This window comes from Protopterus annectens, chromosome 17.part0, assembly GCF_019279795.1.
Source record: "Protopterus annectens isolate FY-2018-M chromosome 17.part0, PAN1.0, whole genome shotgun sequence".
Lineage (NCBI taxonomy): Eukaryota > Metazoa > Chordata > Ceratodontiformes > Protopteridae > Protopterus > Protopterus annectens.
The window spans coordinates 123,097,903-123,119,040 of record NC_056751.1 but is presented as its reverse complement, the minus strand read 5'-3'; the positions used below and the strand labels follow the sequence as shown (position 1 = coordinate 123,119,040).

Here is a 21,138-nt window from a genome sequence, read left to right as displayed (position 1 = left end):
ATCATCCAATACATCTAACACTGGTGGAATAGCTAAAGGCCTGTGCTGGGGTAACTTAAGGAAAGTACGTAGCCTTTTCCTGGAGTCAGAGAAATCCTGGCCCTGCCACTGAAAATGCTCTCATGGAGTGGAGAATTTCCCCGAAAGAAATATCCTCTGGAGGAGAGGCAGAGGGAATGGATTCATCAGCATCAGAATCCTCATAGGCCTGGAAGGATTCTTCCTAGGAATCTGAATGGTCTGAGTCCCCAGAGGCTTCATCTGAGGAAAGGGTATCTGTCTGCTCAACCCTAGGCCTTTTATCTGCAGGCGGCTGAGAACCTCTGTCTGGGTGTGCCTGAGAGCCTCTGATTAAAGAAATTAGATCTGCAGCTAAAGTCATGATCTGTTTATCAGAAGTGGAACCCTGGGAAAAGGATTTAGGAGGGTGAGCCTTAGCCTGGATGGCAGCCTTAGCACGTGTGTAGGCCTTGATGGACATAGGGACCGGAGGCCTAGCTGCCCCACGTGCTGGAGTAACTTTATCCACCGGTATGGTGTCAGGTAAGTCCTGGGCTTCGGTTCCAGGAGGAAAATCAACAACTGGCACCGGGGTAACCTCCGGGACCGAAGTGTGCGGTAAAGCGGTGTCGTTGGTCTGGAGCGGTTGGATTACCGCCTCCGAAGAGACCGATGCACTCGCGGTAGGCTTTAGCGTGTCATTGGTGGAAAACGCGGGCCGAGAATGTCGGTCCCGGTCCTTCCGTTTTTTGGAAATGTGTTGTCGGTTGTTCCGACGGCATGATATAGGAGAAATTTTCCCCAAAAAAGTCTTCAGCAAATTCTGCCCGGCGCCTGAGAGTGCGCTTATTGAAGCAAGCGCAGGCAGCACAGGCCGAGACGTCGTGGTCTGGGCCCAGGCAGGGAAGGCAGTAAGAATGGAAGTCCTTATGAGGTATTTGTTTGCCACAAGACAAACAATTATTAACTTTTGCAGTTTTATCTGACATCGGCTGAGGCAAGAAAAGGTTCCCCAACGGGGTACTTAGCTTTTTGATGACTTCGGTAACTGAAAACACAGGAGCTGGCCGACCGGCACTTGCAAACTGCTTCTGCTTCGGGCACTGCGCGGAAAAAAAGACTGGAGAAGATGGTGTCGCCTGATGCTTTTATACCCCAGCCGCTCTGACATCAGCCAACGCCGGACCCAGACTTTGGAATCCGGCCAACAGAGGGGCTGCCTGAGGCAGGACAACCCATATGTCAGGACTGCAGTTGCATTCTTGAAGGACATCAGGGTTATCCAGGAGTTGAGAACGTTTCCAAACTTTTTTTTTTTTTTTTTTTTAAAGAAACCACAGAAGTTATCGTATTTAATTTTGCAAGCAGGATAATGAGAATACAAGATTGCCATATAAACCCAGAATTCTCAGAAATTTCCTTGTTTAGGTGAGTTTTGTAAATAGGCTAGCTAGTAGTTTGTCAGAAACAGCATGTCCTGGGGAAGGAAGGCAGGCTTTTTGTTGGGCGAAATCTGAGACCTCATAAAAACAGGATAATTGTCTGACAGATTGTGACCTTAGAAGATTTAATGCGAGACCCATCATTTGAAAGCAGTCTATGGTGAAAGGCATTGAGGGTCTTCTTGTGGATTTTCTCTGAATGACAATTGCTTAAGTAGCAGGAAATATGAACTCAGAGTTCTACAATGTGCTATCAGATGAGCTAATCATATTGTGAACACTCAGAGCACTGAACAGCCAAAACAGTAAAACACAGAATTGGAACAGAGAAAGTACAGTTTTGTACCTACCATAAATGTAGATGTCCGATAGGTATGCATCTGCAGTCATCACATATGGGTTTGTCCTGCCTCAGGCAGCCCTTCGGTCGGCCGGATTCCAAAGTCTGGGTCTGGCCTCGGCTGATGTCGCACTTTCCCTGACGTCAGAGCGTCTGGGGTATAAAAGCATCAGCCGACGCCATCTTCCTCAGTTTTTCTTGCCCCAGATGCCAGGTGCCCTCTAGGAAGGCTAAATTTGGATAAATGCAATAAAATTCCTAACATTTGCAAAAATATATATATATACATGTATATACAAATACACCATAATAGATTCCCCCAGCTAGCTAAAAGAAAGGTAAGCACCCTAGGAATACCACAGAGGGGTAGGAGGGAGGGTAAACCTGACTGCAGATGCATACCTATCAGACATCTACATTTATGGTAGGTGCAAAACTGTACTATGTCCTTCAAGGATGCATCTGCAGTCATCACATATAGGTAGAATACCATAGCCAAACTGGGGGTGGAGGCACTAAGTGAAGGATGGTGTAGTTAAGATACCCTGTAGGACTGCCGTAGCAAAACCTGCTCTGGATCTGGAGTATAAAGGCAAATTGTAATGCTTGGCAAATGTATGCATTGAGCTCCATGTAGCAGCTTCTAAAATGTCTTTGGTAGCCACCCCTCTTAGGAAGGCTGTGGTGGTGGCTGTGGCTCTCGTGGAATGAGGTCTAATGTCAGCTGGCACAGTCTTTCCATGAAAGGAGTAACAAAAACGAATGAAATTTCCTATCCATTTCGAAACTGTCTGTTTGGAAATTGCTTTTCCATGTACCCCAGCAGCATATGCGACAAACAACTGGTCAGTCTTTCTGTAACCTTTAGTTCTGTCCAAGTAGTAACGTAGTTGTCTGTGTATGTCCAGGGTGTGCAGAAGTCTCTCCCCTTTATTTTGAGGCTGTGGGAAGAATGTAGGCAAGTGAATAGCTTAGTTCAAAGATACCCTGGATACCACCTTTGGCATGAATGTAGGATTGGTCCTCAAAGAAACTCTGTCCTGATGAAAGATAAGGAATGGCTGCACCGCCATTAAAGCTTGTAGCTCAGATACTCTTCTTGCTGAGGTTATGGCCACAAGGAAGGCAGTTTTCCAAGATAAAAACTGTACATCTGCCGATGCTGCTGGTTCAAAGGGAGGAAGCGTTAGCTTTTCCAACACGAAATTCAGGTCCCAAGTAGGTAGAGGTGGTTTCCTTGGAGGATTAATGTTTTTGATTCCCAGTAGAGGGTGAGAGAAGACAGGTGGATTTAGATTGTATTCTGCTGAGATTGCTGAGGCATGTATCTTGATGGAAGAGTAAGACAGGCCACTGTGGGACAATTCCGCCAAATATTCCAGTATATATGCCATATTCATCACAGTCACGTCTAGGCTCTTTGCTATGTTCCAGGTGTGAAATCTTTTCCATTTTGCTGTATATGCCTTCCTTGTGGAAGGTCGGCGAGCTTCCATAATAATATCCTTCACTCTCTGGGATAGATTATCCTGAGGAGGAGTCATGGTATTCTCCAAGCAGTTCGCTGCAAGGTTTTCAGGTTGGAGTGTAGAGTCCTGAAATTGTGCTGCGTCAGTAGGAGTGGCCATAGGGGAAGAGGCCATGGTTTCGTCTGTGGGTACCAGTGTTGTCTTGGCCAGTTTGGGGCCATCAGGATTACTCTGGGCTGCTCTGTCCTGATCTTCAGTAGGACCTTGGTCATTAGTGGAAGAGGTGGGAAAGCATACACTGTTAGAGCTTTCCAGCTGAAAGAGAGTGTCCACCTTCCATGCTTGTGGGTGGTATGTCCTTGAGCAGAATTTCTTTAGTTGATGATTTAGGGGTGAAGCAAACAGATCTATTTCCGGCCTTCCCCATGATTGTGATTTGTAAAAAGATGTCTGGGTGTAGCATCCATTCGTGTGCATCCATGGTAGTTCTGCTTAAGCTGTCTGCCAGTGTATTGTCTTTCCCTGGCACGAATTGGGACTGTAGCTGTATGTTGAGTTTCAATGCCAGTTCCCATAGGATCACTGTCAGTCTGCAAAGAGGGTAGGAATGGGTGCCTCCTTGCTTGTTTATGTACCACATAACTGTGGTGTTGTCTGTCCTTATGAGCAGGTGGGCCTTGCTGAAGGAAAGGTTTGAAGGCCTTGATTGCGTGTATCACTGCCAGCAGTTCCTTTTGGTTTATGTGCATGTGCAGCTCTCTTAGTGACCATAGCCCTTGTATACATCTGTCCTCCATGTGCGCTCCCCAACCTTGGTCTGAAGCGTCCGTGGTGATGGTTTGATTGGCTCTTGGCTTGCTGAAGGGCAGCCCGCTGTTGGACCGGCAGGCTTGAGCCCACCACAGGAATTCCTTTTGAAGGCAAGGAATGAGTGGGATCAGAGCTTCCAAGCTGTGACTGTGCTGAGTCCATGTACTTCTTAGGTACCATTGTAATTACTCATATGAAGCTTTGCTTGTGGAATCAGAAGAATGCAAGATGCCATGTAACCCAGGGCCTGCAGGATTTTCCTTGCAGTCATCTGAGTTTGTCTTGTGAGATTCTGAAAGTAAACTGGTAGCTGTTCTTGTTTTTCTTGTGTGAGAAAAGCCATCTGGGTGGTTGTGTCTAGATCCGCACCCAGAAAAGTTATTCTTTGGGATGGAACCAGTCTTGATTTGTGGATGTTGACTGTATATCCCAAGGCCTGTAACAGGTGTATGGCATAGTCCAAGTCCTTTAACAAGGTTTGTTTGCTGTCCACTTGCATTAGGCAGTCGTCAAGATAAGGGTAGATTTGAATCCCCTGAAGTCTGCAGTGTGCAATTACTGATGCCAGGCATTTCGTGAATACTCTGGGCGCAGTAGATAAGCCAAAGGGCAATGCTGAGAATTGATAATGCTCTGACCCTGCACGAAATCTGAGGTGTCTTCTGCAGCTTTGTCAAATAGGGACATGCAGGTATGCCTCCTTGAGGTCTAGAGTCACCAGCCAAGACCCCTTGCCCAGCATGGGAAGGAGTTGCTGTAGAGTCAGCATTTTGAATTTTGGCACAATGAGGTACGTGTTCAGTGCGGACAAGTCGAGAATAGGCCTCCATTGATTTTCTTTTCTTGGAACAAGGAATAATCTTGAGTAAAATCCCTGGCCTTGTTCTGAAAGAGGTACCTTTTCTATGGCTTTCATTTGTATTAACTTGGTAATTTGCTTTAAAGCCTCTGCCCTCTGATTTGGTGGCAGGTTTGGCATGCCTTTTCTTTTTGGCAATGAATGGAAATGGAACCTGTATCCTTTGTCTATTATTTGCAGTGTCCATGTGTCCCCTGTAATGCTGTGCCAATTTTTTGAGAATAAAGAAAGCTTTCCGCCCAAAGGTGCTTCTAATTGAGCCCTGGTCGGCGGAGTCAAAATAAAGTCATTGAGTCTGTCCTGGTGTAGCAGTTGTAGTTCCTGCACTACCTCTCTGGTTAGGAGGCTGCCACTGACGGCCTCTGTAGGAGCCTCTAGCTTGCCTCTACCTCTGGCACGTCTATTTCTGCCTCTGAGATCTGTCTGAGTCCGGAAAGGACCAATTCTTAATAGGCCAATTTCTGCTGAATCTCGGTGGTTGGACTTGCAGAAAGTCTAACTGTTTGCACCGATTTTGCCTTTTCTTCAAATTTCTTTAAAACCTCTTGAGCCGTGGAACCAAATAATTTTTGCTTTTCCATAGGAGCATCCAAAAGCTTAGCTTTAACATGGTCTGGCAGAGATTGTTCCTTCAGCCAGGCATGCCTATGTATAACTGCACCTGTCATAGCAGATCTACATGAAGCTTCCAATGCATCATAGCCACACTGCAAGAAATGGTTACTAACCTGCTGGGAGTTATGTACCAGATCCTGAAGGGATTTACGATCAAGGGGTTCAGCAGAGGACAGTTTCTTATGCAATTCATCTAGTAAATACTCTTCATACTGTATCATATGGAATTGACAGTTTAATGCCCTCATGGAAAGAGTTGCAGAAGTATAGACTTTCTTACCCCATCTCTCTAATGCTCTGGACTCCCTTTCTGAGGGTAGAGGATTTTTAGCAGTGGCAGCTGCAACCCCTTTAGGGCCCTGGGAAATAGTTTCTGGATCAGCAGTGGGGGCCTTGTACAGGTGATAATGTGAATCCGGGACCCTGTAGTATCTATCAGGTTTGGCAGGAGCCGGAGGGAGAGAATCAGGGGCAGTACAAGCATATGAATAGACATCATCAATTACATTCAAAACAGGAGGTATAGCTAAGGGCCTGTGCTGAGGTAAATGTAAAAAGGTCCTTAATCTCTTTCTGGAATCAGAGAAATCCTGACCCTGCCATTGAAAATGTTCTCTCATAGTGTGTAATGTTTCTCCAAATGAAAACTCTTCAGGAGGGGAGGCCGAGGGAATAGATTCTTCAGCATCAGAATCCCCGTAGGCCAAATAAGCCTCCTCCTGGTGGTCTGACGGAGCAGAGCCATCTGTGGACTCATCTGAGGACTGTGGATCAGAGGGCTCAACCCTTGGCCTTTTGTCCAGAGGTGGGTGAGAGCCCCTGTCCGCAAGAGGTTGGGAACCTCTGATTAATGAAATCAGATCCTCTGCTAGGGTAAGAATCTGAGCGCTAGAAGAAGGTCTCTGAGAGGAAACTTTGGGAGGCAAAGCCTTAGAAAGTTTGGCAGCCTTAGCCCTAGAGAAAGCCTTAATGGACATGGAAGCAGGGGGTCTGGCTGCACCACGTGCAGGAGTAGACTTATCAACAGTAATGGTGTCGGAAGGTTCCTGGACACCGGTTTCAGTAGGTAATTCAATGACCGACACGGCCGGGGCCTCCGGGGCCGAGGTAGTCGGTTGTGCGGTTTCGGTAGTAGGAAGAGCCAAGGACTCTGTTTCAGCCGAGACCGAGACACTCGCGGTAGGCCTGACCGAGGTTTCAGCCGAAACCGCGGCCCGCGTGTGTCTGTCCTTGACCTTCCGTTTTTTGACGGAATGCGAAGTCGGAGTCTCCGACAGCATTATATAAGCAAAACTAGCCCCAAAAAACTCCTCTGCAAACTCCGACCGACGTCTAAGAGTTCGTCGGTTGAAGGAAGCACAGGCTGAACAGGCCGAGACGTCGTGGTCTGGGCCTAGGCAGGGGAGGCAGTAAGAGTGGAAATCCTTATGAGGTATTTGTTTCCCACAGGTTAAACAATTATTAACTTTATCTGATATCGGCTGAGGCAAGAAAGAGTCCCCAACGGGGTACTTAGCTTTTTCGAAGTCTTCGGTAGCTGAATCACAGGAGCTGACCGACCGGCACTTGCGAACTGCTTCTGCTTCGGGCACCATGCGGCAAGAAAGACTGAGGAAGATGGCGTCGGCTGATGCTTTTATACCCCAGACGCTCTGACGTCGGGGAAAGTGCGACATCAGCCGAGGCCAGACCCAGACTTTGGAATCCGGCCGACCGAAGGGCTGCCTGAGGCAGGACAACCCATATGTGATGACTGCAGATGCATCCTTGAAGGACATCTTCAAAATTAACTAAATGCAAATACAAAGTTAACAATCGGGTAGAATGAAGTCTAATACAGAAAAAAAAGTCATATCAGTCAGATAAATGCCAAAGACGAGCACTACAAAAAATTCCTAGAAATGATGCAGTATCTTACAAAGTTTGTACCCAGTATGCCAGAGAACTATATCACTAACATGTTGCATCAAACTGTAGCCTGGAAATGGAGCTATAAGCAGAAAAAGAGTTCTGAAATACTGAAGCACCAGTGTTGAACTACAAGACACTTTTGTATCTTTCTAGGTAGCATCTAACTAGAGACAGGGGTGTCGTACATTTAGAATTACCCTGTGCTCATTTTTATTGCAATTTATTTTGTTTTCCACATACCCTAGGCATGTTACTGCAAGGTCAGTGCATCATTGCTGCATTAATCAATTGAAAAAAAGATAACCAGACTATATTTCCCCAGTTTTTATGCAAACTGACAATCTAAAAGTGAAACACACAAGCTTTACTTCTTGGAGAATCGTTCACCAAACCATGAGTTATTCAGGTACCCGCATGGCACAGAAAGCAAAACAGCTAATGCATTGCATGATAGCATTGATCTTACTAGGTATTGGAGAGCATGTCTTAAGTGACAGCCCTGTGAGTGGCTCTAGCATTATTGGAAAGAGATGTTAGCTCTGACAGGCCGTCACCTAGCGAGTGTCTGGTTGCGCTAAGGTATCCACACCTTCCTGACTGTTTTCTTGCTCACCTTAGCCTGTCAACCACAATCCGCCTACACCAGTAGTGTAAATGTGTATGTAGTTACTTTCGCATGTAAGAAAACAATTTGTGTATTTGGCGCTGCTGCTTCTCACCAGTCTACATTGCTTGCATCATGAATAGAGCTGTTGGGAGCACATTTCAATGGTAAAGAAACACATACACACACACACCTTCAGCAAAAAGGTACCTGTCAGCAATCCGCAGAACTTCACTCTGCAGTTATGAATTAACTCCATGGCTAAAGTAAACGGCAGTCTCCAAGTATTCATACAAAAGTAAATAGACAGAAGTAAATCTGCCTGCAAACGGCATTAAAATGAAAGCAAAATGGCATGGCTTAAAAGCAAAATCTGCCCTGACTCGGCAAGGCTTAAAAGTAAAATCTGCCTGGACTCGGCAAAATGGCAAGGCTTAAAAGTAGAATCTGCCCAGACTCGGCATAACAGCAACTCCATAACTGACATTCCCAGATAGTATTCAGACGCGCGCGCACATCTGAGCTCAATTCCGACAGGGTAACGGAGCTGACGTCATCGCGCACGTGATGTCAGCTCCGAAAGCACGAAATCTAAAAAAATAGATTAAATCGGAAAAGAAGGGGTGCCACTCTGGAATCGTGGCACCCCTTCATTGGGAACCCAAAACTCTGTAAAAACAGAGTAATTCAGGACGGTTGGGAGGTCTGGTGTTGCAAGAATATTGGAGGCGGTGGCTTGAATTAACAAGTCTAAGTCAGAAAAAAAATCAGATTCTGTGTTCAACAGAAGGCAATTACTGGTGCCAGACACTGAAAACTCTTGGGGTTGTGAAAAGCCCAAATGGTAAAGCAGTAAACTGAAAGTGAGATGACCCAGCACAAAATCTCAGGAAATTCCAGCAAGGGAGGTGAAATGCGAGAATCTATTAGATCTAGAGATACTAGAGAAGCTTGACGAAGAATGAATGGAAGCAGTGTGCAGGCAAAAGCATTCTGAAAGCTGGCATTGTGTGTTTAATAGAGAGATCTAGGGTTTCCATTGTCATTTTGTGGTACTATGAAAATTCTGGAATAAAAGCCCTTTCCCACAAACTCCTGGGGTACTGGCTCTATTGTGCCTTATGCCTGCAATTCCCACATGATGGGTGGAAGCAGGTGCATTTGATTGTGGAGGCAGCATGGCATAGCATTACAGAAGGCATTTTAATTTTAGACATGTCATAGCTCTTTCTTATACACAAAGCATCCTCTGGTCTGTGGTAATCTTTTCCAGGACGGCACTGACTAGGTGAGCCTTTTTGAGAAAGGAAAGGCCAGGGGTGTGGGGTAGGGGGACTTTGCAGATGGTCACAGATTTGCCTCCAAAGGTAGTCCTACCAGAAGATTGATCTTTGTTTCACTGGGAATCCTTCTAGGGACCTTCCTGTATTTCTGGCTGGGCCTAGAATCTTTTAAAAGAGATGGGTTTTGTTGGGCACTTCCTCTGGTACCTAGGTAGAGAGGACTACAGAAGCTGTCTACAGTCATTCATGGTTTTCCTCTCTTCTTGGAGGTCTTTGAAAATATAGGCAGCCTGAGGTCCGAATGGCAAATTTCTGCCTACAGGGGAAACAAACTCTTTCAGGTCTTCAAATATGGGCTGATTGTGCATACCTGCAGAGAATATAACCAGTGGCAGATACTCTTGACAAAGCACCTGCAGAGAGAATATAACCAGTGGCAGATACTCTTGACAAAGCACCTGCAGCATAGCTACATTTAATTCTGTGGCTGGCTATGTGTGTAAACTAATAAAGAGCCTTGTCGGACCCTTGTGAATCCACCACTACCTTAAGGAACTGAGAATGGATATCAAATACTTGGTCACTTGGGTCTGGCAATTTACAGCCTTGAAGGCCAAAGTAGAGTAGGTATAAACCTTTTTGCCACATCAATTCATAGTCCTACTAACCTTGTCTGTAGGGACGGCATTGGCATTCAGTAGGAGCTTAGGTTTATCAGAAAACAGATACTTAGAGTCTGGTACAGTATTTTTAAAACAAGAATGAAAGGTCATGAGGGACTTCAAAAATGTGTCTGACCTTTTGGGGGCTGGAGGGTGCCAGTTTAAGGCAGCAGACATTGAAAGGAATCTAAGAATGCCTCAAGAGCACAGTGAAATATGGAAAAGATGGTAGTGCCCATTTCCTAGCAGTTGTACCATATTTTCTGAACTTCTAATCTGACTAGACTTCCACTCAAATGTTTCATCATGTATAGTGTCTGTCCAAAAGGAGCTTCTTACATGGAGGAGTCAGGAGAAAGGAAATATTCATCCTCTGAATGGACTTGGACAGGGGAGTGGATTGGAGATAAATGTCACAGAATTATCAGAATCAGAAGCCTCCTTATCTTCAAAAGAGGACTCCACACCAGTCTTCTGAAGGGCAGGGTAAGGGCTGCTAAGGAAAAGGATGGTAGCTTCAGGGCCATAATGGCCCAAAAAGCCAGTGGTCTGAACCAAGCAAGGTGATGCCTCAATACATTTACCTGAGATCTCTTCCCTAACTAGTACCAGAGGAACCCTCAGACATGATGCATGGTTCAGTTTTTTTCTCAGGTTTCAGTCATAGCAGCCTCAGACACCAAACCAGCCTCTGAAAGTAGAAAGCATCTGAGATGGAAACAGATGTGCCAGTTTCTGAAACTGAGTGGGTACATCAGAACCAGGAAGAGTCAACTGAATTTCTGCCCTAGGTCTTTTAAGGTTTAAGTGGTAATAGCACATCTAGGAAAGCGTAATTCACCATCTTAATGTGGGCCAAGTGTTTAAGCAATTGGGCCTCCAGAAAAGTACCGAGTGAGGACTAACAGGATCACATCTTGTGTACAAACAAATGGCAAATGAACAGGCCTTATAATAATGTTCCGCACATAATCAGAAGAGACAATGTGTATGCAAGTCTTTGCATGGAATTTGCCCACAACACACACATACCCCTCCTTGTTGACAGCTAATAATGGCAAGAAAAAACACTTTAGAAAAGTAAAAGGAAGCTTTCCCAATGGGTATTTGTATTTACTAAAAAAAAGGAGTGGTACCACTGGGCAAACGACTATCAGTCCAATGAAAATGTGATCTGTGTTCGGGCTGGCAGCAAGACAGTCTGGGTAATTACACGCTTATGTCCATCTACCCACCCCATGCTCATGAGTTGAGGTCACATGGAAGTACGATCCTGGGAAAGGTAAAGCTTTGGTACCCTGGCCGGATCTCAGCTATGATAAACCCATTCATTGAGTACTGCAACAGTGATGTCAGTCAGGACACAGGTGGTTTTCCACTAGCAGTTTTATCCGAATGTATGGGAAAAGTCAAAATTAAAGATGCAAGTTGTGCTTTAGTTTTACTTATTTTAATCCTAATATTTACCATCTAACAGACTGGCAAGACAAAGCTGTAATGTAAATCCAGTTACCTGTAATTGTTGTATTCTCTTTCTTTCAGCTGCTCAATGTGCCTCTTCTTGAGCAAAAGCTTTTGCTTTTCCACAATCAAAAGTGGTCGGCAGATTCTGCCTGCATCAGTATAAATTCTTATCTCCCGTTCTCTGATGTCTCTGATCATGGACACCTGCAATACAAAGATATTCACCACTATTTTAAGATGCTGCAGAGCTGTATTAGCACAATCTGAAGATACACTGTACAACCTATACCCATAAAACCTCAGTACTTGCATAACATTTAAGGATATACAGCAAATGATGCAGTTTAAGGAGAGTGACATGGAATTAAGCCTGATCCGTTGCATTCATAAACAGTACACCCAGAGATAGACCACTCAACAGCACACATTTGAAAAACCTGGACCAGTACCTTATGGCACATATACCAATACAGAAGTTACGTACTTACCAGTGCAACAGTCTTAGTGGGTCTCTCCCCATACACTGAAATGGATAGATTGGTCAAAGGTGTTTTCCAGCACGGCATCAATGAGAACCAACTAGTTGGAGTTCTTCCCCCTCTCCGCTGTTCTTGGCTACCACTCCAGATTGAGTAAAGCCACCATCCTTGCAAAAAGGACGCTAATGCAAAGCAAGAAAACCATAAGAAGCAACAATTTAGCGCCAAGCAGCCAAATGCAGGCCCCTCGTGTTCCTCTACATTCCTCCAGATAAAAAAAGTTAGGATGGGGGAAGTTTGGAGGGATGCTTAAAAACAGAATAAATCTTTCTGCCAAGTACACAACTCAAGTATTTATGTTGACCCTGCTCATAGATTGGAACAGATGGATAGAAACCTCAAACATGCATAGAGTGGAACTAATATAAGACCCTTAAGAATGGAAGCCCCAAAGGTGACTAGTTCTGGATAAAATAAATGTCCATGATAACATACAGCCAACATATTCAAGACCACTTAGCAGCTGCACAAATGTCATCCAATGGTAGATTTCTGAGAAAAGCTGCTGAAGTAGCTTGAGCCCTGGCAGAGTACTAAAAATCTGAAAGGCAGTGGCTTGCTGCTACACAAACAAGAATAAAATGACATACTCAACCATTTGGATAATGATAGCTTTACTTACTTACTGTCCTTAACTTTAGAAAATGAAACAAAACTTGTCTTAGTTCTGAATTCTCTTGCTCTTCTCAAAGTATAGCCTGCATTCAACCTTGTTGGCATAGCTCAGAAAGAGGTGACTAGATTAAATTACATTAGACTTCTGCAACCTTGTGCATAAAGGAAATATTTCTTCCTGGAATACAATGTATGGAAATTTGTACAACAGGGCTTGCAACTCTAACATTCATCTTGCAGTGATCATAGCCACCAGAAGTCTTTTCCAGTACATAAATTTAATTTCAGCTGAACCGGAGCAAACAGCAAGTTTTCCTAATACAACATTTAAGTACCATAATGAAGACAAGAGGTAGTGGCCTGAAATGAAAAGTACAGTTTTGTACCTACCATAAATGTAGATGTCCGATAGACATGCAACTGCAGTCATAACATGTGGGTTGTCCTGCCTCAGGCAGCCCTCCGTCGGCCGGATTCCAAAGTCTGGGTCCGACGTCGGTTGATGTCGCATTTCTCTCCGACGTCAGAGCGGCTGGAGCACATAAGCATCAGCCGACGCCATCTTCTTCAGTGTTTCTTGCCCCAGACGCCAGGTGCCCTCCAAGGAAGGCTGTAATCAAATTAGAAGACAGAAACAGGATTCCAGAGAAATAAATGATCAATAAAACAAACACACCATAACAGATATCCCCAGCTTAGAGAAACAGGGATAGGAGAGGGTCCTAGGCATAGAGGGGTATGGAGGGAGGGAAAATCCGACTGCAGTTGCATGTCTATCGGACATCTACATTTATGGTAGGTACAAAACTGTACTATGTCCTTCAAGAATGTAACTGCAGTCATAACATGTGGGTAGAATACCATAGCTTAGCTGGGGGAGGAGGTATGCTCTAGGAAAAAGATGGTGTGGCAATCAAACCCTGCAGGACTGCCGAAGCAAATCGTGCTCTGGATCTGGAGTATAGAGGGAGATTGTAGTGTTTGGAGAATGTATGCACAGAGCTCCATGTAGTAGCTTCTAGAATGTCCTTATTAGGCACCCCTCTTAAGAATGCTGTAGAGGTGGCTGTAGCTCTTGTGGAATGTGGTCTGACATTGGCTGGAACAGTCTTTCCATGAAAGGAATAACAAAATCTGATGCAATGTCCAATCCATTTTGAAATTGTCTGTTTTGAAATTGCTTTTCCTTGGACTGCAGGGGCGTAAGCTACAAAAAGTTGTTCAGACTTCCTACTGGCCTTGGTTCTGTCCAGGTAGTATCGAAGTTGTCTGTGAATGTCCAAGGTATGTAACCGTCTTTCCCCCTTATTCTCAGGATCGGGGAAGAAAGCAGGCAAATGAATAGCTTGATTCAAAGAAACCCTAGATACCACCTTTGGCATAAAGGTAGGGTTGGTCCTTAATGAAACCCTGTCTGTGAAAAATTATGAACGGTGGTATTGCCATTAGGGCCTGCAGTTCCGAAACCCTTCTTGCAAAAGGAATTGCCAACAGGAAAGCTGTCTTCCATGAGAGAAATTGCAAGTCAACTGAAGCTGCTGGCTCAAAAGGAGGTAGAGTCAGTTTTTCTAGGACAAAAGTGAGGTCCCAGGCTGGAACTGGGGCCTTTCTTGGTGGCTTGATGTTCTTGATTCCCCTGAGGAATTGCCTTAGCAAGGGGTGTGAAAAGACTGGAGGATCAGTGTTATATCTAGCTGAAATAGCGGATGCATGTATCTTTATGGAAGAATATGAGAGGCCGTTCTTTAGCATATCCGCCAAATATTCCAAGATGAGTGGGATGTTCAACAATGATGCATCATGCCCCTTGCTGGTATTCCAATTGCTGAATCTCTTCCATTTTGCCAAGTAAACCTTTCTGGTGGATGGTCTTAGAGCCTCTGTTAGTATCCGCTAAACTTCCTTGGAGAGAGATAGGTTGAGGTTATTTATGGGATCTCCCAGGCTGTTAGCTGCAGTGTCTGAAGGTTTGGATGCACTGTTTTGAGATTGTGTTGAGTCAAAAGTAGAGGCCATTGGGGAAGGGCCCACCTCCTGGTGTGACATATGCTTCTCAGTAGTGGATACCAGTGTTGTCTCGGCCAGTCCGGAGCTATTATGATTCCCTTGGGTCTCTCTGCTTTGATCTTTAGTAGTACTGAGGTCATCAGTGGCAGAGGTGGGAATACATAGATCGTTAGGAACTTCCAGTTGAATGAAAGAGCATCTATTTTCCAAGCTTTTGGATGGTATGTCCTTGTGCAGAATTTTTGTAGATGATGGTTGAGGTGAGAGGCAAATAGGTCTACTTCTGGCCTGCCCCATGTCGAAGTGAGTTGTGTGAAGATCTTTGGATGCAACCTCCATTCGTGTGGGTCTGTGAAATTCCTGCTTAGGCTGTCCGCCAGCACATTGTCTTTGCCAGGAACAAACTCGGATTGTAACTGGATGTTTAGGCTCAGTGATTTTTCCCAAAGATGCAGTCTGAAAGGGGGTAAGAGTGGGTGCCCCCTTGCTTGTTTATATACCACATCACAGTGGTGTTGTCTGTCCGTATCAGTAAATGGCCTTGTCGAAGTTGTTGTTGAAAGGCCTCGATAGCATGCATTACTGCCAGCATTTCCTTTTGATTTATATGCAGATGTGTTTCCTTTTGAGACCATTGTCCTTGTATACCCCTGCCTTCCATGTGCGCCCCCATGCAAGGTCTGAGGCGTCTGTGGTCATGGTCTGTGTTATCTGTGGTTTTTTGAATGACATACCTGTGTTGGCCTGGCTCACCGAGGCCCACCATAGGAATTCCTTTTGTAGGCATGGAATGAGTGGTATGGTTGTCTCCAAGTTGTTGCCGTGCTGAGACCAAGTGCTTTTTAGGTACCATTGAAGCTTTCTCATGTGTAGTCTTGCTAATGGAACCAGGAGAATGCAGGATGCCATGTAACCCAGGGCCTGTAGGAATCTCCTTGCAGTCATCTGGGTGAGTTTTGCCAAACCTTTGAAGTAATGAGTTAACTTCTCTTGCTCGTCTTCTGTCAGGTAAGCCATTTGAGAGGCTGTGTCTAATTTGGCTCCTAAGAAGATTATTTGCTGGGATGGCTGCAGTCTTGACTTTTGAAAGTTGACTGTGTATCCCAGAGCTTGAAGTAATCGTATGACATAGTCCAAGTTTTTTGTCAACATCAATTTGTCGTCCGCTTGTATGAGGCAGTCGTCCAGGTATGGGTAAATTTGTAGACCTTGGAGCCTGCAATGAGCAATTACTGAAGCCAGGCATTTTGTGAATACTCTGGGCGCAGTAGATAAGCCAAATGGCAATGCTGAGAATTGATAATGCTCTGGCCCTGCAAGAAATCTGAGGTATCTTCTGCAGCTGTGTCTGATAGGGACATGCAGGTATGCCTCCTTGAGGTCCAGAGTAATCAGCCAAGACCCCTTGCCCAGCATGGGAAGGAGTTGCTGTAGAGTCAGCATTTTGAACTTTGGTACTATGAGAAAGGTGTTTAATGTGGACAAATATAGTATTGGTCTCCATTGAGATTCTTTTCTTGGAACAAGGAACATTCTTGAGTAAAACCCCTGGCCTTGTTCTTGTTGTGGAACTCTTTCTATTGCTTTCATTCGAGTTAGCAGAGAGATTTGCTTGATAGCCTCTGTCCTCTGGTTTTGGGGTAGGTTTGGCATGCCTTGTTTTCTTGGCAAGGTATGAAATTGGAACCTGTAGCCTCGGTCTATAATGTCCAAAATCCATTTGTCCTTTGTCAGTCTGTGCCAATTTTCTGCAAACAGAGATAATTTCCCACCCAAGGGAGCTTCTATTTGTTCCCTGGTAGGCGGAAGTAGAGGAAAGTCATTGAGATTGTGGCTGTGGGGCAGGAGAGACCCCTGCGTCACTTCTTTGATTTCCTCGCTGCCATTGTCGTCCCCTGTAAGGGGCTTTGTATTGGCCTCTTCCTCGGCCACGTCTGTTTTTACCCCTTTGAAACTTTTCTGGATTAGGAAAAGACCAGTTTTTTGAAGGCCAATTCCTACTGAATCTGGGGGGTTGAACCTGGAGGAAATCTTTCACCGTCTGAACTGATTTTGCTTTTTCCTTGATGGTCTTTAACACATCCTTAGCATTAGCACCAAAAAGCTTGTTCTTTTCCAAAGGTGCATCCAGAAGTTTTGCCTTTACATGATCTGGTAGAGGTTGATCTTTTAACCATGCATGTCTACGAATAACTGCCCCTGTCATAGCTGCCCTACATGAAGCTTCCAGAGCATCATATCCACACTGCAGGAAGTGATTGCTAACTTGCTGAGTGTTATGTACTGCTTCCTGCAAAGCCTTCCTATCTAAAGGATCAGGAGTGGCCAATCTTTTTTGTAAATCTTCTAACAGGAAATCCTGATATTGCAACATATGAAAAAGGCAATTCAAGGCTCTCATGGATAAGGAAGTGGAAGTGTAAACCTTTTTGCCCCATCTCTCTACAGACCTAGCTTCCCTGTTGGAGGGCAATGGATTTTTAGAGGTGGAAGCTGAAACCCCTTTAGGCCCCTGAGAAATAGTTTCCAAATCAGCAGTATGGGCCCTGAATAAATGGGAATGAGTTTCTGGGACCCTGTAATACCTGTCTGGCTTGGCTGGAGCAGGAGGAAGAGAGTCAGGGGTAACACTAGAGTCAGAATATAAATCATCCAAAACATCAAGTACAGGAGGAATAGCTAAGGGCCTGTGCTGGGGCTTCTTAAGGAAAGTCCGAAGGTGTTTTCTGGAATCAGAATATTCCTGGCCTTGCCACTTGAAATGTTCCCTCATGGTATGCAGAACTTCCCCAAAAGAAATATCCTCAGGCGGGGAGGCCGAGGGGATGGAATCCTCTGCATCCGAGTCCTCATAGGTCTGGAAGAGCTCTTCCTGGCTATCAGAGTGGACAGAGCCCTCAGAGTCTTCATCTGACGGAATAGGGTCAGAGGGCTAAACCCGGGGCCTTTTATCAGAAGGAGGTTGGGATCCTCTCTCAGGATGGGCTTGTGAACCTCTAATCATAGAAATTAAATCAGCAGCCATAGACATAATTTGTGTCTCTGGAGGAGGCTGAGGAAAGGTTTTAGTAGTAAGATGCTTTGTTTTGCTGGCTGCCTTAGCCCTGGTATAGGCCTTAATAGACATGGCCATAGGAGGCCTGGCAGCTCCACGTGCAGGAGTGACCTTATCTACAGCAATGGTCTCGGGCATTTCCTCGGTTTCGGTATCCGGAGGAAAATCAATAACTGGCGGAGTGATATCTGGAATCTGAGTCGTCGGTAATGTGGTGTCTTCGGTTCAGAGCGGTGGAGGAACCATCTCAGAGGGAACCGGAGCACCCGCAGTAGGTTTTGGCGTGGAGTCAGAGGTAGACGCGGGCCGAGGATGTCGGTCCCGGTCTTTTCGTTTCTTGGGAGTTTGAGATGTCGGAAGATCCGACGGCATTGTGTAAGCGAATTTATCACCGAAAAAAATCTTCAGCAAACTCCGCCCGGCGCCTGAGAGTGCGCTTGTTGAAGCGAGCACAGGCTACACAGGCCGAGACGTCGTGGTCTGGGCCCAGGCAAGGAAGACGGTAAGAGTGGAAATCCTTATGAGGTATTTGTTTACCACACGAAAGACAATTGTTAACTTTCAGTAATTTCTGACATCGGCTGAGGCAAGAAAAGGTCCCCAACGGGGTACTTAGCTTTTTTGATGACTTCGGAATCGAAGAATACAGGAGCTGACCGACCGGCACTTGCGAACTGCTTCTGCTTCGGGCACCGCGCGGCAAGACTGAAGAAGATGGCGTTGGCTGATGCTTATGTACTCCAGCCGCTCTGACGGAGAGAAATGCGACATCAGCCGACATCGGACCCAGACTTTGGAATCCGGCCGACCGAGGGCTGCCTGAGGCAGGACAACCCACATGTTATGACTGCAGTTGCATTCTTGAAGGACATCTCCCTTCAGACATGCTCTGCTAATCCAGTGGGAGGCTGAAGTTCTAAACCTAGATGAATGGAATTGCAGCCAAATCAACTTTGATAGAGGAGTAGCTGGCTCCTGAATGAAAAAAGTTCCACCAAAAATGTCAATTTTTGCAAATGCATCTGAAACAATCTACATGTTCGCCCATACAGAGAACTTAAATACTCCCCTTTATAAACACCCACAGGTGAAAGCTTCTGAGAAGCTGTAATTAAATGCATGTAACTGAAGGTGGGTGCAAGGAGTCCTTTCCCATCACTGGAAGCAGAGAAATCAAGCTGTTAACCACAGGGACTAAATATTTAGATAAAGCTGGCTAGACAGGTGAGACTGCCATTGAGGGTTAATGCAAGAGAAAGTAGTTTTGTACCTACCATAAATGTAGATGTCCGATAGGTATGCATCTGCAGTCATAACATATGGGTTGTCCTGCCTCAGGCAGCCCTTCGGTCGGCCGGATTCCAAAGTCTGGGTCTGGCCTCGGCTGATGTCGCACTTTCCCCGACGTCAGAGCGTCTGGGGTATAAAAGCATCAGCCGACGCCATTTTCCTCAGTTTTTCTTGCCCCAGATGCCAGGTGCCCTCTAGGAAGGCTAAATCTGGATAAATGCAGAAGAAATTCCCAACATTTGCAAATTTATATACATGTATAAACAAATACACCATAATAGATTCCCCCAGCTAGCTAAAAGAGGGGCAAGTACCCTAGGAATACCACAGAGGGGTAGGAGGGAGGGTAAACCTGACTGCAGATGCATACCTATCGGACATCTACATTTATGGTAGGTACAAAACTGTACTATGTCCTTCAAGGATGCATCTGCAGTCATAACATATGGGTAGAATACCATAGCCAATCTGGGGGAGGAGGTACTAAGATAAGGATGGTGTAGTTAAGATACCTTGCAAGACTGCAGTAGCAAAACCTGCTCTGGATCTGGAGTATAAAGGTAGATTGTAATGCTTGGCAAATGTATGCACGGAGCTCCAAGTAGCAGCTTCTAAAATGTCCTTGGTAGCCACACCTCATAGGAAGGCTGTAGTGGTGGCCGTAGCCCTTGTGGAATGAGGCCTGATGTTTTCAGGAACTGTCTTCCCATGAAAGGAGTAGCAAAATCGAATGCAATTTCCTATCCATTTTGAAATTGTCTGTTTGGAAATTGCTTTTCCTTGCACCCCTGTAGCATATGCTACAAATAGTTGGTCAGTTTTTCTGCTAGTTTTTGTTCTGTCCAAGTAGTAGTGTAGTTGCCTGTGTATATCCAGGATGTGCAAAAGTTTTACCCCTCTATTCTGTGGATTTGGGAAGAATGTAGGTAAGTGAATAGCTTGGTTCAAGGATACCCTAGATACCACCTTTGGCATAAAAGTAGGATTGGTTCTTAGGGAAACTGTCCTGATGGAAAAGAAAAGGCTGCACTGCCATTAATGCTTGTAACTCAGATACTCTTCTTGCTGAAGTTACTGCCAGAAGGAATGCAGTTTTCCAAGACAGAAACTGTAGATCCGCTGATGCTGTGGGTTCAAAAGGAGGAAGTGTTAGTTTCTCCAGCACAAAGTTGAGATCCCAAGCAGGTAGAGGGGGTCTTCTAGGAGGTTTAATATTTTTGATCCCTCTCAGAAATTGTCTGAGGAGAGGGTGTGAGAAGACAGGTGGATCCACATTGTATTCTGCTGAAATTGCTGAGGCATGAATCTTAATGGAAGAATAAGACAGGCCATTGTGGAACAATTCTGCTAAGTATTCCAGGATGTGTCATGCTTGCCACCGTGACATCTGAGCTTTTTGATGTGCTCCAAATGAGAAATCTCTTCCATTTAGCTGAGTATGTCTTCCTTGTGGAAGGCCTGCGAGCCTCCAAGATAATGTCCTTCACCCTCTGTGATAAAACAGTTCGATTGGGATTTAAGGAATTTTCCAGGCAGTTAGTTGCAATGTTTTCAAGTTGGGATGCATGGTCTTGAAATTGTTCTGCGTCAGAAGAGGCCATAGGGGGAGAGGACATGGATTTGCCCGAGACATGCTTCTCAATAATGGATACCAGTGTTGCCTTGGCCAGTCTGGAGATATCAGTATCACTCTTGGCTGTTCCTCCCTGATCTTCAGTAGAACCTTGTACATCAATGGGAGAGGTGGGAAGGCATATACATTTAGGGCTTTCCAGCTGAAAGAGAGAGAGTCCACCCTCCAAGCTTTTGGGTGGTATGTCCTTGAGCAGAATGTCTTCAGTTGATGGTTGAGTGGGGAGGCGAACAGATCTATCTCCGGCATTCCCCATGTCTTTGCTATGAGATGGAAGATGTCTGGGTGCAGCATCCATTCGTGTGCATCCATGATAATTCTGCTTAAGCTGTCTGCCAGTGTATTCTCTTTCCCCGGTACGAATTGGGACTGTAGCTGGATTTTGAGTTTCAGGCATAGTTCCCATAGATTCATAGCCAGCCGGCATAGAGGGTAAGAGTGCGTGCCTCCCTGCTTGTTTATGTACCACATGACTGTGGTGTTGTCTGTCCTTATTAACAGGTGGCCTTGTTGGAGGAAAGGTTTGAAAGCAGATTGCAT

The 21,138-nt window shown here is 45.3% G+C and overlaps 1 protein-coding gene across 1 annotated transcript in view; it reads right to left on the bottom strand.

The window, feature by feature from the left end:
* Positions 1-21,138, bottom strand: part of POLR2B (RNA polymerase II subunit B) — a 1,548,892-nt gene that overhangs the window by 722,275 nt on the left and 805,479 nt on the right. Inside the window, exon 12 of the mRNA XM_044059158.1 lies at positions 11,509-11,663. Coding sequence (XP_043915093.1) covers positions 11,509-11,663 — 155 coding nt within the window. The remainder of the gene's footprint in view (positions 1-11,508; positions 11,664-21,138) is intronic.